This window comes from Triturus cristatus, chromosome 3_1 (assembly GCF_964204655.1).
Source record: "Triturus cristatus chromosome 3_1, aTriCri1.1, whole genome shotgun sequence".
Lineage (NCBI taxonomy): Eukaryota > Metazoa > Chordata > Amphibia > Caudata > Salamandridae > Triturus > Triturus cristatus.
The window spans coordinates 63588972-63604732 of NC_140583.1; the positions used below are offsets into that span (position 1 = coordinate 63588972).

Genomic DNA, 15761 nt, shown 5'->3' on the forward strand with positions numbered 1-15761 from the left:
TCCCGGAGATAAGGCGTTTGTAGCGCCACAGGCCGGCATGAGTGGAGAACGTCGTTATCGGAAGCAAGTCTGGGTGGAGCGGGACTTGATGATACCCCGACAGGAGGTCCATCTTTGAGAACCACTTGGAACCTGCAAGCTCGCTTATGATATCATCCACCGTGGGCGTCAAGTGGCGTTCCCGTTTGATAGCGAGGTTCGGGATCCGCATGTCAATGCATATGCGGACAGCGTCTGGCTGTTTTGGTTTCTTCGCGACCACAATGGGGGACACCCATGGAGTGGGTCCCGTCACCTGCTCTATGATCCCTGCCGCTTCCAACATGCGGAGCTCTGATTCCACTTTCGGCCTGAGGTGAAAAGCAATCCTCCTGTGTCTGAGGGCCATCGGGGCTACCGTCTTATCGATGTGTAGTCGAACTGCCTGGCCTTTGAGGCACCCGATCCCATCGAAGAGGGGTGCGAACTCTGCTACCAGCTTATCTAGACTATGCGTTTGCACCGCAACCGCGAACTGTATGAGGTGCAGCTCTAGACCTGTGCGACAGCCGAGAAGAAACCCGGACCCTTCCCTGGACACGTAGACTTTGGCTGACTGGCAGAATTTGTTGTGGGAGATTTCTGCTTGGAACACTCCGCACATTCGGAGTGGGGTATGGGTCCCAAACGCATACACCTGGACGTTGGTGTTGCGGAGTGCCGGCGGGTTGGGCAGCAGCTTGTATGCACTGACAGCCATGAGGTTGATTGTGGCGCGGGTGTCGATGAGTGTCGTTACTGGGTGTCCTTGCACGTTCACCGTGCACATGGGTACGGCTTGCGGAGACGCTGACAGGGCATGCAGTATGTGCACCACGTGCACCGTGGCAGCTTCATCATCGTCCATGTCGCTGCTTGACGACCCTCCAGGTGCAGACTCCAGTGTGTGTACAGGCCGAGGGTCTTGAGCGGCAGACTTTAGAAAAATGGTTGACCTTCCCACAGGCACTGCATGTCTTCCCTTGCGCTGGGCATGCGCCATCATGCGGGAGCGGGCCTCCACACCACCCACAGGGACGGGGCTTAGGACTTTGTCCGGGTCCTTGAGCTGATTGTTTTCTGGGTTTCGGACGCGGGCCTCGTGGATTGGGTTGAATAGCACAGACCGGTTATTCTTTGATGGCCGCCGGAGCTTTCAGTTCCATATGGGCTGCCCTGGCCTTGGAGAGTTCCTTGGAGCATCCTAGGGTCAGTATGTCCTTCATCGGCATGTTGTGCTCTTCCAGGACGCGCTCGCGCAGTTTTGAGGATGCGCACCCTTGGATGAACTGTGCTCGCACCTCATCATCTTCATCAGGCAGAGTGCATGTGCTTGCTAATTCCTTAAACCTGGCGTATAATACGTCGACCGACTCCTCCGGGAGCTGTTTCGCTTGTCGGAGCAAAAACCGCTCATAATCCGGGTTGGCATATGGTTCAAAATGCGCCGCAATCGCATCCCGCAGCGTGGCGTAGGTTCTCAGGGGCCCGGCTTCCTGGACGGTCTTTGCAATCTTATGGATGTCTTTTCCCCCTAGGTGGAGGAGCATGGACCGCTGACGTCGTTCTTTAATTTCTGTGGCATCAAAGAATGTCTCTCGCCGTTCCACCCATTCCTTCCATCGCGCGGCTTGGGAGGGCGGCGGGACTGTGACGGCGAACGGCGCCAGGGGTGGGACGGTGGTCATAACGGTACCTGTGCGAGAGGCCACTGGGTTGCAGACAGGCTAAGCGGCAGCGACAGAGGGGCACCAGTGCGTCGATGGCACGATAGGAGTGGCGCGAACACCTCGCGGCGGTGTAAGTACTACTTGCCTGGTGGCAGGTGGTGGCGGCTGGGGCCACAGTGGGGTGCACAGCAGTTCCTGTGCCCACGAAGGGAGGTGACCCCAAGGTAAAGCTGTGTGTCGCTGTGGGAGCAGAGTCTCATGTGGGCGTGCTTTCTCTACAGGCCTGATAGTTCCTCTCCTGAGCTTGCTGGTGAGGGTTGGAAAGCGCTGTGAGGGAGGGACACCTTGAATGCATTTGCAGCGCTTGATTTGCAGGCTGGGTCACCACCAAGGAGGTAGGCTGATCGCCGAGGCGGGTGCGGTGCTGCTAGCAGCCTTGAGGGGGCAGCAGAGAGAACGCGCGCACTCACCGCGTCTCCAGGGACTTCGCAGAACACCAGCGTGTGTGTGTCCCGGGCCGGGACGTCTTCCGGCTGTTGCGGGTGGCTGCTGGTGACGCAGCGGGGCCGCTGCAGGTCTCCCAATTGTCGCAGGCGAACTTCGGGAAGGCAGCTCCACAGCCGACAGGGTGTCCGGCGCAGGTCACACAACACTCGGTCTTCCAGCAGGAGGGGCTGCACGAGCGTGTCGGTGCAGACAGTGATCGCACCCAGGCTGTACGGCAGGTGAGGAGTACACCACCTCGTCGCCAGTGTAGAATTGTGAGTGCGTGGGGTGATGAACAATAACAAATTACACAGCACACAGTGTCAGTACTACGGGGTAGCTCCGAACTAACTCCCGCCCAGAGCCCTGGGCACTTTATTACCTTTCTCACGTGGTCTCAACCTCCGTCGAGTCCACTTTTACAAACTCTATTCACGGGGGTCTTTACTACATAACCTCCCCCTATCGTGGCGAGAGGCGTGGGCTGTCCCGTCGCCTCTCGCGATATTATAGCATCCATGCTTTTCTCAGAACAGAAAGGTCTCTTCTACTACAACTAAATTCAGTGTTTGTGAATCAGCTCTAGGGTCGGGGTGGCGGGCGCCGCCCAAGTTGCCACCTCGCAGGTGGGCATGCCAAAAGGGCCACCTTGCTGAAAAGCAAACACTCTCCAGCTAACAATCAAACCCCCGCCTTACCATACTCTACAACATTCTGTGACCAAAAAGGTAGGATTTTTTCTAGATTTGAAAAAGGGCATCTGGTTTAATGAGATCATCACCACAGTCTTGTGATCGAAGCCAATGTTTATGGAAATAACGTTTTATGTAAGACATATTAGGTAAGGGAAGAGGAAGGCAGTTCCCTTCACCTGTTCTACACAGGCAAAGCGTGCGTCTGCTCTCTGCCAACCTTGTTCTATCCCTGCAGAATGATACCTGCTGCCAGAGCCCGTGACCTCATCAAACAGAGTGCAGCACCCTCATTCTTGCTCTTTGGGGCTCACACCAAATGCTTTAAGTGGGATGAATACGATGACAGGTATGTGAAACGGATGTGGCTAATGAAGTGCAAAGAGGAGTCCATTCCAAGAGGCATGGCTGATGTAAGTAGGGGAGTGGCTTAAAAAATGTAAAACTAAAATCCTGTGCTTCACACAGAATGCCACATGACCAGTATTTGCATGCCTATCTGTCAGCTTTCTGCTTTTGCACCTAGAAATGACCTACAAGAAGTGTATGCCTAATAGAAGCTTTTCATATTGGCTTTGCTACAGCTTATTAACTGTAACGGATAAATAAGTAATAACAATATTGTTGGGAAATATAGAATTTAAAATGTTTTCACTTCTGAAAATAAAAGACTTTTAATTATTACTAAGGTATGTTGAAGTGGTAATAGTTTTTCGGTGTCCCAATCTCTACTCTTCTCTCCTTCACATCACTTCCCTCTGTAATCTTTACGCTGCCTTATTCATGTGTTCTTTTTCTCCCCACATCTTCCTAAAATCCTCCTCGTCACAATGCTCTCTCTCTAACACACACACACACACACACTCTGTCCTCACCTATAAACACAACATTTTCTTTTCTTGTCAGTGTTTCAACAGCTGTGCATGCCCCGATTACTTACCGGTAATCTTTATTACTCCGAGTATAGTCTTCCTCGCCACATGACTAACACAGTGAGCTTCAGCTCCACACCAGAACCCTCCAAAGCAAAAAAGTCAGCCTCCCATGCCTCCCATCCCTTCCCAATATGGCCGACCCATTACACCCATGACCCCTATAAGAGGCGGGCCGGCCCAACCCATCAGCCTGAAACTACCAAGCACAAACATGAAGCCGATAGCCAGACAGGGAGGGAGGGATGGGAACTCATGTGGCGAGGAAGACTATACTCGGAGTAATGAAGATTACCGGTAAGTAATCGGGGCATTACCTCCTCGTTAGTCTTCCTCGCCACATGACTAACACAGTGAGCACATACCAAAGCCAAGCGGCTTCATGGAAACTCACAAGAAACCAACAGACCAGAAGGGGACGCCCACGAACGAGGGCAAAACCCAACAGGCCAGAATGAGCGGAAGGACCACCCAGGGGAGAGGCAACCACGAGCAGGAAGAACCAGCCCGGGACTGAAAGACACCGGGAAGAACAAAAACCCGGACCCCAGAGACATGAAGCGCCGGCAGGAACCAGCCGCAAGCAAAAGCCAAAGGGGGACAGAGAAAGGCTCCGGACCAGACCGCACGGAGCCAAAGGCCACAGTAAACAGGGCCCAGAGAGCAAGCCGGACCAAACACACCAGGACCGGCCAACGGACATCCCGAAAGAGGGCATCAAAAACCCCAAAAAAGGGGACCCGAATGAACAGAGGGCAACCCCACCACAGCGACCCAACAAAAAAGTCGCAGCAGAAAGAGAGACGCAGTCCGACAAACACAGCAACCCCGCAAGGGAGACCACCACCCACGAGAGAGCCGAATCCACCAGAGGAACGGGCCAGCGGAACCAGACGGAAACAAACAACTGGCAAGAGCCGCAAGAAAGGAAAGGGGCGCAGAAGAGAAACAGAAGGGGAAAACACCCCAGTCACACAAAGGACCCCCTGGAAGGGACCGCGACCCCAAGGAGAGAACCCAGGCAGGAACAAGGGAACAAAAAAGACCCAGGATGGTGTCGGAAACGACACCGAAGAGACCCGGCCACCAAGGGAACTCAACCAGGCAACAGTGGAAAGCGGAGAACCCACATGGCCACCCACGCACAGAAGGCAGGGAAAAAGCAGCGCGACGGACCGAGCCCGCCCCGCACAGGGACCATGCGAGCCGCCGAAGCGAGCACCCAGGCGGCCACACAGGCAGCCAGTGCAACAACCAGACCCCGCTCAGCCCGACAACGAGGAACCGACTGAAAACGGGAAAGCACCGGGAGAAAAAAAGCCACAGGCAGAAACACACCAAAGGTGAGAAGGACAGAGGGGCAGGGCGAAAACCGAACCCGAGCCACGTCAAGACCCCCCGGGAGCCACCAGAGCCAACAGGCCCCGGAACCCCAAAACCAGGGACAAAAGATGAGGACACAAGCCACACCGGAAGCGCAAGGGCCCGCCACGGAGCACAGAACCGGAGGCACCAGCACCCCCGGACACCCAACAGCACAGCTGGAAACAAAAACCAGCAAGGGAAAAAGAAGCAGGGGCAGGCCCATGCGAGCACCATCACACAGAATCCCCAGAAGAAGAAGGACCTTCAGGAAAGCGCAAAGGCCCAAACAATTCCCAACCAAAACCAGGGAAAACCCAGTGCCAGCTAAAGACCAGGGAACGAACACTCAATCCGCAGAGTAAGAGGCAAAGACCACAACCAAAAGGACAGAGCGACCCCAGTCCGGGAGCCAGGACGAGAAGGCCTAAGAGCCAACACCGGAGACCCAAAGGAAGCAAACAGCACCAAAGGGACCCAGAAGAACACCGCCACATAGGCAGCCACCAACAGGGGTGAATCCCCCAAACACCCGGGAGCACGAGGCAGGGCCAGCAAGGCAGGGGAAAACCCCAGAGAATCCAAGGAATGGGAAACAGAAGCCAGACGGGAAAACCGCCCACAGGGAAAACCACTGACCCAGCACAGTACAGGAACCCAAGCATGCCCCCCAGGGAAACAAAAAGCCGCCAAAGGGAAGGATGCACCCAACCGCACCAGGACAGAGAGCGGGAAGGGCCCAGGGCAAACCGCACCAAGGAAGGGCCAGAGGCACCGAGACCAACCGGAAGGAGAAAAACTGCCAGGCAACAAGACCCAAAACATGATACGAGGAAGGCCCCCACCAAGGCAGACAACCCCAACAGGAAAAACCAGGAGAACAAATCAAACCCCATGACAGGAAACGATCAGAGAAGGACAAGCGAGACCGCCAAAAGTGACCCAGCAGAAAAAAGGACAGAACGCTCACCCCACCAGAGGTGGGCGCCGAACCCCCGGCCCGACCAAGCAAGTCCGAACAGAAGGACCACAACAAAGACCCCAACCCCCAGGGGGCAAGGAGAAGTACGGAGACAGCAGGAAGCCGTCCGGAAAAGGGCGTAAGAGCTGCCCGCCGAGACAGGGAGCAGGAAGAAGAGGGAGCGGCAAAGCCGCAGACCCGGACAAGACAGGGCGAGCCCAGGAAGGACCCCATAGCCTACAGCACCTGGCATTCCCAGGCGGACCCCCATCCGGGTACGAACCAGCCAGACACAGCTTAACTGCTGAGAGCAGATGAGACCAGGCGCAAACAGGGTGGGAAGGCCGAAGGCCCCACAACCAGCAACCGCCAGGGACAGACCCCGCACAACAACGGCGGGAACAGGAGTACACAGGACGAAAGTACCGGGGGTACAGAGCGGACACTATCAGCAAGCCGAAAGCCAACCGAGCCCCACGCCCCTAACAGTACACCCACAACAGAGGGGGCCGAGGGACCCTCACGCACACAGGCACAACAGCCGGAAAAACAGACAAGCCCACAGCCGCACCCACAGAGAGGGGCAGCCAAACGCCAAAACCCAAACCCCAGAGCCCGCTATAGCAGGGCATCAAGCACAAGGCGGCAGGGGAGGGGGGAGCGCAGGGCAGGACCGCGAGCGCCAGAAGGAGGGGGAACCAGCAAATGAGCCCGACAGAGCAGGGCCTCCTCCCGGGAACCCCGAACCAACCGGGGCAGGAAGACGACCACCCACCAGAGGCAGGCGGGAGGCGAGAGCAGCAGGAGCGGGGGGAGAAGGAAGGCAACACACCGCCCGTGCGCAGGAAGGACGACAGCGGAGTAAAACGACAATCGCATACAACCACCACCGCCCGCCCCCGAAGGGAAGGCGGGCGGCGCATCCCACCCCCACACGGCCACAGTGACAGAGTCAGAACAAGAGGACAAACACAGGCGCCTGAAGCGGACGCAACAGACCACCAAGCCACCAGGCCAACGGAACACAACAACGCACCCAACGGGGCGACAAGACCCGCATGGCACAGCCGCCCAGAGAGGGTAACACAGAACTGGAGGAGTAAGAGTCAAGCACCTAGCCAGCACCCCCAACCACCAGGACAGAACACGCGTACCAGCAAAGCGAAGCAAAGCCACGGAAACCGGGAAGCCCCAGGAGCAGGACAAATTAAAGGCTACAACACACCTACCACAGACGGACGAAGAGCCGAGCGGACCCCCAGGATCCGTTGAAAGGCTGAGTGGACCTGCTGGGATCTGAACCCGTGACCAAGAGATTGAACACAGGCCCCTGTAGTGGCTGCATAAGTCCACTGAGGCACAAGACCCCGACTACTGTGACTCTGTACAGATCGAACCGAAGGAAACGCCAGCGCCTATACACCAGAAAGAGCAAGCAGAGACATTGCAAGACCAGGGATAGCCGTAGCGTGAAAAGGACCAGCGTGCACGCGCGCGAGCCAGACATCGCAAAAAGCGAGATGACCGGCGCCACTCCAGGGACACCAGCAACCCGCCCGACCCCGGCACCTAAGGTGGGCAGAGAAGAAGGCGTGAGAAAACACCAGGGAGAGCCAGCGCGAGACAAACCAAACCCCGCCCCCGGGACAACGAACCGGCCCCTGAGCGGGAAACATGAAGAACCAACAGCGCCCAGGAAGCAACGCTGCCACATAGCCCCGCAACAGACACGGCATGGGAGTCCCAAGCCGGAAGGCCCAGAGTCGAAACCACGCCAAGACTGACACCAGTAAAACCGGAGAATCCCCGGAAGGCAGGCAAGCCAGGCCCCCCCGCCGCCGCCCGCCACGGCACCCGGACGGGAAGGCGGGCGGCAGCAGCACATAAACATGGACCCCGCAGCGCCGGGCCCAACCTCGCAGAGCCGCCGCCCGCCCCCGCGCCGAAGCGGGAGGCGCAAAGCCGCAAATCGTGGCTCGGGGCCGAAATCAGCAACGTGAAGCCCCCACCCGATCCAGAGACCCGGGGAAGGAACAAGCAGGTAGGCAGAGGAGGAATGTAACGAAAATGAAAAATTTTCCCATACACGGACATCGCCGTACAGCCGCCGCCCGCACGTCAAGGAAAGGCGGGCGGCGGAATCAATGGGAATCCGTAAGAAAGTAAAATGTGACCCGGAAATCAGGACCCAAAAACGTGCCTCACACAGAAGGCACGAAGCCATTCAAACTCCCCTAAACATGAGCGGGAAAAGCCCAGGGAAACACAGAAAAGGGCACGAAAGAACTGCCCCCACGCATCCCCGCCCTCCCTGAAAAAACCCACGGCTCGCTAAAGCAGAGCCTAACCGGCTAGAAGGAGGAATCAAGGGAAACCTTAATCCAACGCCTATGCAAACCTACCGGGGGCCAGAAGCAGGGGGAAAACAAACAGAGTCCAAGCCCCTAGGGTCCGCTAGAGCAGGACCTCCAACCTGAGACCCACGTACCTGCTACAGCAGGCACCACTTACCTGACGCATCTGGAGAGACGTGCGCAGAACAAAAAAAACAGGCTGATGGGTTGGGCCGGCCCGCCTCTTATAGGGGTCATGGGTGTAATGGGTCGGCCATATTGGGAAGGGATGGGAGGCATGGGAGGCTGACTTTTTTGCTTTGGAGGGTTCTGGTGTGGAGCTGAAGCTCACTGTGTTAGTCATGTGGCGAGGAAGACTAACGAGGAGGTAATGCCTCCTCCACAGACATTCACATAGGTGGTAATTTTAAATGCCGCAGTTCTGACCATCACTCTGTGCACTCTGCAGCAAAGCCATGGATGGGTAAGCTTATAGAATGAACATCTTTATGTGTTACTGGCAGGCAGAGTGAGAACATCGCACCACAATTAGAGCCCTCAATTGTGCGCCCTCATGATCACCCACTTAAAACCTGAACTCACACAGACACGCAGATAAGACCCAGTTTACAATATGCACTATCCAAAAGTGCTAATTTGCATGAAAAACACACAGAAACAGATCTAATAAAAGCACATACTGTTAGACAATGGAAGATAAAGCAAAGAATTTGAAATGTCAATAGGCAGTGCAATGCTGACATGGATTACCCTAAGAGTTTCACAGTCATTGTAGAGAATGCATTGCGTGTTTTTTCCTGTAACGGCTAAGGATAGGATCAAATAACCTGATATGGGCCCGTTTTAAAGTTAGTTTTTAATTACTTCCAGGTCTGAGACTTAGCACTTAAAGCACTCCTCTGACTTACGCAGTCAGAGAGTTCACACCAGAAAGGAATGAGAAGGCACTGCTAAACACCCAGCCCTGCACCCAGCCTCTCATTGGCCAATCCACACAGGGTAGCCCCCACTGATTGACAAATGTGGCTGCTCTCAGATACAGCCAGCCTGATTCAATATTCACTGGTGTATGCTTTCACTTTTTAATCACTCTATTTGGGCAGTAAGTTACTATGGACTGCTGAGTCATTAAAATCAGTAGGAAGGCAAAGAAGAAACAGTATGTGGTAGGACTGCCACAAAAGTGGTAGCTTACTACCTGTCAGAACCCCATTCAAAGGGCCACAGGACAAGCAGGAGTTATTGGACTAAACCGTGTGGGCTGAGGCCCTTTACACCAGATGTCTTGGGGCTTGACCTACTATGGGTCCTGAGCAACTGGCCAAGTACCCCTTCAGCACTTGGCTCTCAAAGGTAGCGTGGGTTGAGCAATCTAAACCTTTCACTGTAAGTTTTTCACACAAGGTCCGGGAAGGGCAGCAGTCAGTGTCCTTGAGTTCCTCACAAATGGTCCTGTGGAGGCAGCAGCTAAGGGATCCTCTATACTCCTCTGATGATGGTAAGTTTCTCAAAGTCCTCCTTATAGGTGGGTGGGGGATGAGATGCTCCTGGTGCTGGTCCTCAATTAGGGCTTGGGCCTGTTCGGGGCACTATGGCAGCCTCCTCCTCACGATGATGGTCTCAACCAGACCACACTTCTTGTCTTGCCATTGTGCCCACCCCCCCGGCATACTCGGTCATGGTCCTCTCTCTGTACATGTGCTACAGCCCAATTGGCACAGCAGAAATCTTCACGGCAGCCCACCTGGCATACGGGTTCGCCAACTTCAGGCCCCCCTAGGCTACGGCCTGATCGGCATGGAGGTAATCTTCATGGTGGCTCCTCCTGGCTTACCGGATCACTGACTTCACTCTTGTACACGGGCTATGGCCCGATTGGTGCAGCACAGTTCATGCCTCACTACAAGGCGGCACTCCTCCAGCATGCCAGAGTCACTGACTTTTCCCTGCACAAAGGCAACAACATGACCAGTGCAGCAGCTATTTCCCCACACTTCACCACAGGGATGCAATTGCTATGACTCTCACTGGACCTTACTCCTTCTAGCACCCCTCTTCCTCACATGGTTCACTGGTCTTGGCAAGCAAGCAGGCACTGGTGCTCCATGAGCAGGTGGTCTTGGATTCACTGGGTGATATTCACTCACTCAGCTGTGAGACAGGCAGGCCTTGGGCCCCAGCCCTGGGCACAGGAAGAAGTCTTTCAGAGCTTCTCCTCCTCTCATAGCCCTACTTGCTGACTGAAAGCTGACACTTTTCGGGGCCTTGAGGTCCCTTACTTATAATCCATTTCCAGATACCAAATGTGATTTAAGAGTCTGAGTCTTTGAAGTTTATGTTGGTGGTCTGTTTTCATTTGAAGTGCTGTCTCCTCTGCCCAAGCCTTCCTCCAGAAAGCTGTCTGTCACACCTGATGCAACTTCAAATCTTCAATTTCAACTTCAATTCCCCATAACACAGGCAGTGGGAGTGAACAGAGGTTCACACCTGGATGTCTGCCACAGTGGTGTGTATCAAAAAGTTACCTCAGGGACTCAGCCCTAGTCTTTATGATTCTCTTATCAGTCCCATCTCCTTTCTGAGATATGCCCAGGCCCTTTCCTAGTGAGCTCTCCCTGAATCGAAGAGCACCCTTTGAGGTACACTGAAGAGCCTGGCTCTCTCTTTCTCCAGTGAGCCCGCCCAGCTCACAGAGCAATTCACAAATCTACCAGGGGGATTCCTCTAACTTATCATATTCCTCGTGTTAGCTCTGGGTCTCCAAAAATAGAACCCAGAATCTTCCATGTTCTGTACAATTCATAGGCAAACATGCACATGCATAGAACCACATTTCCTATGTTTTGTAGCATTCACATGCACACATACTCCCTACACATGTTTATAACACACATACACTGCACAGCATTGCATTATCCCTGTATTGTACCATCACAGGCACACATACACACAGCACATGCATAACACACATGCACTGCGCAGCACTGCTTACCAAACCGATATAGGCCAAGGGTGAGTTAAGCACACTGCTTCAGAACTTGAAAGCAATCAATCAATCAGGGTTGGTAAAGCGCAACAACTCACCATGACGGTCTCAAAGTGCTATGTCGGGTGTCTCCGTTGAGTGCTGGGGTTAAATGAATGAGCCTTTAGGCCTCACTGCAGTGACACAGGTAAAAAGGCCTATTCACTCCTACTCATCACTATACGTTATGCTGCCACCATAGGGCGTTTGTTGCTTAATTCCTGGCAAAGGTAGTAGCCTTCGCCACTATGAGGGTAGCACATTCGCTGCCCCTCCTGGTTAACCGTGGGTGAAGCTGGCGTAGTGCCTCTACGTGAAGCTCCAGGGAGTTTGAAAAAGAATTCTGTGGAGCTCCACATAGCTCTGCTCCGCTCCCTCCCCGCTCCCTCCCCTCTCAAATGCTTTAAAGATAATAAAAGAAGGCACTTACCTGTGTTTCTACCGCCTACCCTGCCTGGCTGTCTCCTTACTGCTCCTCTCCGCCTCGCGTCCTTTTTCATTGAAAAAAACACAAGACGTACAACGTAGTGGTTTTTTTTTATGAAAAAGGACGCGAGAGGAGCAGGAAGGAGAGCGGCCAGGCAGGGGAGGCAGCAGAAACACAGGTAAGTACCTTCTTTTTATTATTTTTAAAGTATTTGGAAGGGGGGGAGCAGCTAACTCCACTCTTCCACGGAGGCGGAGTTTTGCCTGTCTCCGCGTTCGCCACGGAGCACGGAGTAGGCAATCATCGCATACTCCGTGGGCGGAGCAGAGTTACCCACCCAGGGTTACTCCTGGTCCAAAATGACTGCAATAAGTGAGACAGGTCTACATCATGTCTCATGTGCATTATCTGTGATTGACCATGACAACAAACATTAGCACCAGGGCTCCAGATATCATTACAGCTGGGGCACTCACCATGCGAGTGATTTTTCAGTACCAACACTGCCAAAATCGGTTGGGTTCTTAGCAATTCCACCAGTTGGAATTTTTCCTTTTGCTTATGTGCATGTTTAATATAGTGCAGACATTCCAATGTATTTTCACCTCTGAGCACTCTGGGTTGTGGTTAGAGTAAAGAAATGTAGAAACAAAAAACACGGGTTTCAGACAGTCACCATAAATAGACTGAGTAGCGTGATTAAAGGGCCCACGACACTCTGTAAATGGATGGAAGTGCTCACTTCTCATAGAGAAAGGGTTACCATATGCCTCCATACCACTGGGGCACAACATTTCCAGTCCAGGGCTGTCGGAAAGTACATAATGACATTCAAAGAATGGTCACCTTGGGTTACATCAATTGATCAACACACAATTGGAAGGGTTTTTCCAACAAGAAATCGCAGTTGTCAAAGTGTGGTAGCTCAGTACATGAATGCGCCTGGATACCTTAAGTCCAAACAATAACTGATAGCGAGTGTGCGTGTGTGTGTTTATGTGTGTATGTGTAGATACACCTTAATATGTATGTGTGTGCTTAATTGTCTTGTGGGCATGTATTTGATCGATGTGTAACTCTATGTGTCTTTTAATTCATTTGTCGGTGCTGTGACATAATGGTGGCTGATTTAGTCTTCCATGGCTTACATGGTGATGTTAATATGTTTTTTACTGGAAATTGATCTTGGGGTGGCTACTGAAAAATCATCACATCTCATTGAATTGGAGATGGTGCACATTCACGCACTCCAGAGCCAACAGACTGTCGCCATTCCCAAGCAATTTAGAATTCCTGCCACCACCAGCCGTGATCGGACTAAGGAGTATCTCACTATTACTGGAGTCACTAGCAGATTAGTTCATCTCGATAATTTAGTGACATATAAAAGTTTGGTTAATAGGGGCATGTAAATAGCGTAAATTGACAGCAAATAAAGAGGGAGAGGAGAACAAAGAAGAGAGCTCAAATAGGCAAAACGGACAAAGCACCCAGAAAGATTATAGTGGAAATGAACATAAAGAGAGACACAACTCCAAGGCCTGTCTTCAAGAGTCTAGTGTTGAAAAAATCAAAATAATCAGATCTCATTTTAATAAAGAAAAGCTGCCTCATTAAACTATGTGGATGTTACCTAACTCGGAGATCTTATTCACCAAGTTACTTTTGCACCCAATTGGAATTTACGTGTGCTAACACATTTATTTACAAGTGTAAACTCATAGGGCCTGATTCACAAAGGCATTTACGTGTAGGGAAGTTAGGTGTGCGTAGTCTCCACATTCGGGCAGAATCTCCACTTTGCTCCGTGCGTGGACGCCACACTCATAAGTTTACTACATGTGAATAAATACCTGTGTGAATCAGGCCCTTTGTTGCTATTTTGTATTCAATATCTTACAATCGCACAAGAAGTTTGCTCCCACTAAACAGTACACCATTATGTTGTCCTGTGCGAGCACATCCAGGTAGACTGATACTCGATCATTAACAGGTTTCCAAGTAGTTGGGTAGTCATAGACTTTAGCAGAAATATTCTCACCCTCTGGCTGGGCAGAGTTGTACTTATGTTCAGGTGGGAAGTCTCCTGGAAGGTATTGCCCTCCACAGTAAAGAATAATTCTGTTCTGGAAAGTGTAATTAAGTGCGAATGTGGCTCATGGTTTTGTCAGTGTTTACATCAATTGGTGATAATATCTCTGCGTTTTGAAGTTGCCTAAATATTACCAAAATGATCACTAGGTAGTGCTTATTTGTATCAAAGCGTTTAAATGGGATATAACACCAATCCCAAATAAAGTTAAGTTCTCTGCAACTAAGGAACGTTTCCGATTATGTGCAGGGGTAGTCACAAAGCAAAGACAATTTCTTAATGTATCTATTGAGAATTTATTGAGATGATGTGGGTTATAAGAAAGTTTTGAAGAAGTAAAAAAAATGATGCTTTAACACTTTTGTACAACAAAAATGTTTGACAGCAGCTCCCCCATTTTAGAACATCGACATAGAGATCATTTTAGACCCTCATCCCTCAAAGTGTTCCCAACTGTAGGTAGGTAGGGTTCGTTGAATGATACACAAATAATTGTAACTGTGATGCAATTTAGAAAAGAACTTATAAAGATGGATTTGGTCGGTTAAGTTCATTTTGATGTGTGCAAATGAGAGAAATAACTTTTGATTGACTAAAAGTTGGCCGAATTTAGGTACTTGAGAGAATTCTACAGATTTGTTGGCAGTTTATTTTAACTTGGGAGGATTATTACAAGTTGGAAGTTGTTAGACAACATTCAGGACAGTAAGCCACATTATATATCAGTCGACTATTACACATTACCAGTAGGATCACTAGTCTAAACTTCTTTTAAGTTATTTATAGATCCAAACTTATAAAAGGAATGACTTCAGGAATAAAAAGGTTCAAAATAGACAAGTGAGCAGACAAACCACCACTAGTGCATAGATTCAGCTATCAAAAGAATTGTCATTTACGTCATTGTGAACTCTCAAAGCAAACTTTAAAATGTGGACATGCTAAATAAATAGATGCAGATGCATAATATGTAGAACTGTTGGTGATTTATGGATGTATGTGGTGTTTGTGTAGTATGAAACTGGCCAAAAGCAGAGAGTATATTACCTAAAGATGGCGTCATTGCTAAAATAAGAAGCTGAATATTATTCTCCCAGCTAGGTCATGAGAACGGGCTTAGTGACATGTTGTGAATAGCCCAAATCAGGGAGGACTTACCTGAGTGGAAGGTAATGAAGCGACGTGTTGGATGGTGCGCTGCTGGGGTTTAGGTGCTGCTCCGCTCTCCTTCTTGCGCTCAATTTCATGAATGGAATGTTGAGACAGTTTAATCTTCGTTAGTCCATCTTCACTTTCTTTCTTGCACTCAATTGTATGGCTGAGTGGCTGCTGTGATTCTGCAGTCCTTAGTTCTCCTGCTTCCCTTTCATTCTTGCACTTAGGAGCATGGCTGACTTTCTGAAAAGGTTCATCTGTTCTGGTACCAGTGTCTTTCTTCTCCTTGTTGTGCAGAGTAGAGCCAACAGGTTGCGGAGATAGGATGGGTGTCAATTGCTGATTCGGATTCTTTTCTTTCTTGTTTTTCTGTGCATGATTGGCTTGCAGAGGTTGCCTGGGCTCACTCTGCTCACTCTCTTGATTTCTGTCCTCATGCTGCTCCTGTTTGATGCTCTCAAGAGTCTCCACTTGCCTGCGCTCACGCCTCTTCTCCCGACTTTTCAGTATTTCACTGAACCTTTTCTCATCGTCATCAGGACCCAAGGAGTCTGGAAGTTCTGGCTCCTCTATATGGTGGACTCTAA

The 15761-nt window shown here is 51.4% G+C and overlaps 1 protein-coding gene across 2 annotated transcripts in view; it reads right to left on the reverse strand.

Moving 5' to 3' along the window:
- LOC146859710 (uncharacterized) overlaps window positions 1-15761 on the reverse strand; it is a 296642-nt gene that overhangs the window by 149064 nt on the left and 131817 nt on the right. For both annotated transcript variants that reach the window (XM_085643456.1, XM_085643457.1), the window contains exon 3: window positions 15178-15757. In XM_085643456.1, the coding sequence (XP_085499582.1) occupies window positions 15178-15757 (580 nt within the window). The remainder of the gene's footprint in view (window positions 1-15177; window positions 15758-15761) is intronic.